The sequence below is a fragment of the Panicum virgatum genome, chromosome 7K (genome assembly GCF_016808335.1).
Source record: "Panicum virgatum strain AP13 chromosome 7K, P.virgatum_v5, whole genome shotgun sequence".
NCBI lineage: Eukaryota > Viridiplantae > Streptophyta > Magnoliopsida > Poales > Poaceae > Panicum > Panicum virgatum.
The window spans coordinates 12,983,892-12,988,774 of NC_053142.1; the positions used below are offsets into that span (position 1 = coordinate 12,983,892).

General features: G+C 42.1%; 1 protein-coding gene across 1 annotated transcript; it reads right to left on the reverse strand.

The window, feature by feature from the left end:
• Positions 1 to 1,965: 1,965 nt before the first annotated feature.
• LOC120642900 (probable amidase At4g34880) lies at positions 1,966 to 4,883 on the reverse strand. Its single transcript, XM_039919486.1, has 5 exons — positions 4,340 to 4,883; positions 4,035 to 4,249; positions 3,386 to 3,625; positions 2,619 to 2,817; positions 1,966 to 2,438 (listed from the first exon to the last, which is right to left on the reverse strand). The coding sequence occupies exons 1-5, from the start codon at positions 4,859 to 4,861 to the stop codon at positions 2,082 to 2,084; spliced, it is 1,533 nt and encodes a 510-aa protein (XP_039775420.1). The 5' UTR covers positions 4,862 to 4,883; the 3' UTR covers positions 1,966 to 2,081.

The window sequence follows — 4,883 nt, forward strand, 5'->3', positions numbered from 1 at the left end:
GTCTACCTGTTCTTAATCAAGTCACTCCACAGTAAGAAAAGATAGTTCAATTGACATCAATAAATATGTACATGACAAGTCTGTGCATCCTTTTGACCTACACTTTGTTGCTGCCGACGAAGAAGAATTTATCCCAGGTACCACTACCAGAAAACGGTCGTGTTGGCAAAACATACCTTTGCCGAGTGCCAGACGTCTGAATGACACTCGGCAAACGGATGCACATGATTTTATTAATGTTGTGTCATAACCCATAAATAGATTAATTGATTTGTTAATTAGAGGGAGACCATAATGTGAACCCATTATATGTTGTAGGTGACATCCATCTAGGAAGCAACGATGATATTAGTTTTGATGATGATGACCATCTTCTACCAGCACATAAAGGTAATTAATCAATAAAACTGTTTAGTTTCCCAGCAGTGGCGGAGGCAGGAATTCAAGATTGGGTGTACATGCATATTACCGAAACCGAACAATCATCGCACATAAAAGATAGAGCTTCATGAAAATAAGGTTAAAGTTACATGATACAATACAAATGGTTCCTTAATCTATTATCCATACAATAAAAAAATTACAAATTAACTCGACGAGGTGGCTTTTGGAAACAGGAGATGATGTCTTCATCAGCAACACGTAGGAAAAGTTCCTTCTCAATAAATGGAACCAAGCAATCATTTAAGTATTGACCCCCATGCTATTTCTTAGATTGTTCTTCACAAAATTCAAAGCTGAAAATGCCCTTTCAACACTTACTGTTGCAACTGGTAGCAACAACACTAATTTCAAAAGCTTGTACACATATTAGTGTATGGCATGTTTATCTGTTTCAACAAGTAAGACTGAAAACTCAGCAATATTCTTCACCTTCCTAAATCTTTCATCACCACGCACATCAATAATGAATTTACCAAGTTGATAGGATAGACGCCTCAACTCGGTGACTGAGAAATCTTTGGGATAAAATTTAGCAAGTTTCATCAAGTTCTCCTTGTCAAATGCAGCAAATGAATCCGTGGGATTGAATGATGACATATAGATAAGCAAATCAGTGTTTACCTCATCAAACCTATCATTGAGCTCCTTAAGGGGATTGGCGTGAGGATGAGGCAGTGTGGCTGAGATAGCAGGCCAGCCCACGGGCCTAGTTCTCTAATTTGGGCTCAAATAAACATGATCTAACTCAGTTATATATATATATATACTTGCTAAAAAAATTTTGTCCAAATTATTGGGTGTACATCTGTACACCCATGCACCTCAATTGGCTCCGCCCCTGTTTCCCAGCAATGTTTTTAATTTAACAATTCACCTGAAATATTGTTTTGCTACAGAATCTATTTATGGATTTCAAGACTAGGAGGACGATATCGATGACTATGGTATGTATTCTGAAGAAATTGATATATATATATACAATTTGATGAAGAGGACTCTGTCCTTGGCGACGACAAAGGGCCAGGAGCAAGAACACCCACGCACTCCACACCAGACTTGGGATCCCATCCCTCTCCCTACCGCTTGTACTCCCCTACTGCAAACTGATGTGAGATACACGAGCAGCGACGAACTGGACGTAGAGATTTTCTGCTCGAACCAGTATAAACTCTTGTGTCTTCTCGCATACCATCCACATCCAAACACGCAATCCACGAGAATCACTCGCCGATGCTAAAAAAACACTGACATTGATACCCTAGTTGATGGTGTTGATATACTACCATAAGCTCATACCTGGCATTTGCTCCTTTTTATTGGTTTTTGAGTTTTAAGTTCTACATTTTCTTCCAATTTAAGGTGGCATCTTAATTATTTCATGCTTCTAACGCATTGCACTAGATTAGCATATCATGGACGTACAATTGAAGTGGAGAAGAACCAGCTATTTCTTCAAACATACCTGAACATACGTTCTCAATAAACGTGCCTGAACATGCATATGCGGATAAGATGAAGGAGAAATTGAAGTATTTCTTTTTCGATTTATGCGAAAATAGGTCCAAAGAGACTTATGGGTAAAGGTTTCTTTTCAGAGCAAAGATGTTGTCGATTCCCCTATGATGCTGTTGTATGTTCTAATTCTTAAACATTGGAGGCTTTCGCGCCTTCGTGGTCTGCTCAAATGCATAAGCCATCTCAATCAACCTCGGCTCGTAACCCTTGAGCCCGCTGTAGCAAATGCTGAAGGGGACGCCCTGCTCATCATACCCAGCCGGCACCACAATCCCAGGGAGACCAATGTAGGCAATGAGTGGGGTGGCCTCTGAATCAGGTGTCAGGATTGCATCAAGACGGTGTTCAGTCATCAGCTTGACAATACCATTTTCCGATAGCTCTTCCAGTTGACGAATTATTGTCCTCTCCTGGGTGCCAATCCCTGTTGTGTTTTCAGACATCAGAAGGACTTGCTGCCCATACTCTTTAAGCTTCTCCTGTAGTCCATAATCCAAATCTTTTGTTACACTCAACGATCAATAGAGAAAATCAACACATTTTATATGTTTTAAAATTTTATAGAATTTCAAATCTGCAATATGAATTTATCGTTTGTAATAATTACAATGGACTTGCAAGAAAGAGTGGAGACAGGTTAGATATAACTAGGAGCTAACCTCAACAGGATGAGCGTTGTTGAATGCTATTATTTCAGCGAGAGAATGGACAGGTGAGTACGATAGATTAGACAAATAATTGTTCAGGTTGAACTTGAACTCTGCTGTTAGTACGTTCAACAGTCCACTTCCAGTAATATTCAGTATGCCACTCAAATTTGCAATGTCAAGGTTCTCAATCACAGTTGCTCCATATTGCCTACAAAAGGAGTAGATATCAAATAAAAATTGGGACTTAGGTCCGTGTTCACAACAATTGGATAGGCATAGATATATCCATAAGTTCAACGACATATGTAGTTGACTTGGGAATGGATAATTTTATTTATGCTTTCCCAACTTCTGATAGAGGAAGATATGGTCAAACAATTTCATTCAGACAATAATAATTATTAAGGAAATATATAACTGTCGATGGCTACCATCTTATTGATAGGGAATATAAACATAATATGGTTGATCTTCACTGGCCAAAGTAGTCAATATTATCCATAATCTTTTTGAGTTGTTAAACTATCACGTCACATTAAGAAATCAATTATCACATGAAATATTTAATTTACGCTAAAATTTTAATTCTATGATTAGTTAGCAAATCTAGAAGGTCACATAGAACTTTGTAATGTAGACCTAGGTAAAACATAACATAGAAGAATCAGCCAATGCTTGGAGTTAGATGGACAGTGCAAAAAAATGGTTAGATATAGAAAATATAATAGATCTTATTGAAAATTGCACATACTGTTAATACTGTCCATTATTATTACTTCATTGTATTTAAATGTTGTTTATACACAATCTGTCGCTCTGTTCCATCTGTGAAATCAAAGAAACCATTTGGTATCCCTATTCTCTTGCCATTTAGTCCTTCAATCTTCAAGAACTGCTTGTAACCATCTTGAGGGATGTACTTGGATGCAGCTTTTGTGGCTGCAGCATCAAGGGCATCATAACCAACTATTGCATCCAACACATGGACCGCATCTGCGACTGTGCGACATATTGGTCTGCGTTTGAGTTCAGATTTATTTGCAAAATCCAAGGGTCTTAGTAGTAGCCTAATAAATAGTTCTTCAATAAATAGAGAGTCGAATGAAACCGATGTTGTTAGAATCCAAACATGGTCAAATACTAAAAGCTGTAGTAAAAAATAGTTGTACTAGCTAGTATGTTTAGGCCTGTTTAGTTTTCAAAAAATTTTCTACAGTACCCATCACATCGAATGTTTGGACATATGCATGGAGCATTAAATGTAGTTGAAAAAAAATAATTTATTATACAGTTTAACTATAAACCACGAGACGAATCTTTTAAGTCTAATTAGTCCATAATTAAACATTAATTGCTAAATAACAACGAAAGTGATACAGTATCAAAATCCAAAAAAATTCGCGAACTAAACAAGGCCTTACTTACCCAACAGTATCCTGCCTAGAAGAGAAGGGGATGACGCCCGACCGGCTTGTCAACCCAACTGTGGGCTTGATCCCAACCACCGAGTTCAGCGACGCCGGGCAGAGTATTGAATCCATGGTTTCAGTCCTCAATGTCACCGCCGCCATATTCGCCGCTGCCGCTATCGATGAACCTGTGCTCGACCCGCACAGATTGGCCGAGAGCACATAAGGATCCTGCTCGTTCGTGCGCGTGAGCCGCACGGTGACAACAGGTCAGAAGAAACAAGGCAAGAACCTAGAGGATTATCAGCAGCGGGAGCCTACCCGAGATTGTCCGCCGCGCGCGCTCCAGCCGTGCAGTCCTCCTGCACTGCGAGCGCTCCGGAAGTTCGCCCACTCGGGGAGGTTGGCCTTGCCGAGCACGACGGCGCCAGCGCGGCGCAACCGCGCCACGACGCCGGCGTCGCGCCTGACCACGGACCCGAGCAGCGCGAGCGACCCAGCCGTCGTGTTCAGCCGGTCGCGCGTCGCGATGAGGTCCTTGATCAGCAACGGGACGCCGTGGAGTCCGGCGGCCGCTCGGTGGTGGCCGGTCGACCTCTCGGCATCGGCGCGCGCGGCCTGACGGAGTGCGTCGGGGTTGACCTCAATGACAGCGTGCAGCAGTGGGTTCAGGCGGGTGATCTGGTCGAGGTAGTAGCGGACGAGCGCCGTCGACGTGAGGCTACCGTTCTTGAAGCCAACAAGGATGCTGTCGATGGTGGCCTCTTCGAACTCAAAGGCGCATGAGCCACCGGCGACGAGCGCGAGGACCGCCAGGGTTAGCAGCGCTCGCAGCCGAGCCATCGCCGCGAGCGCTAATTCTATA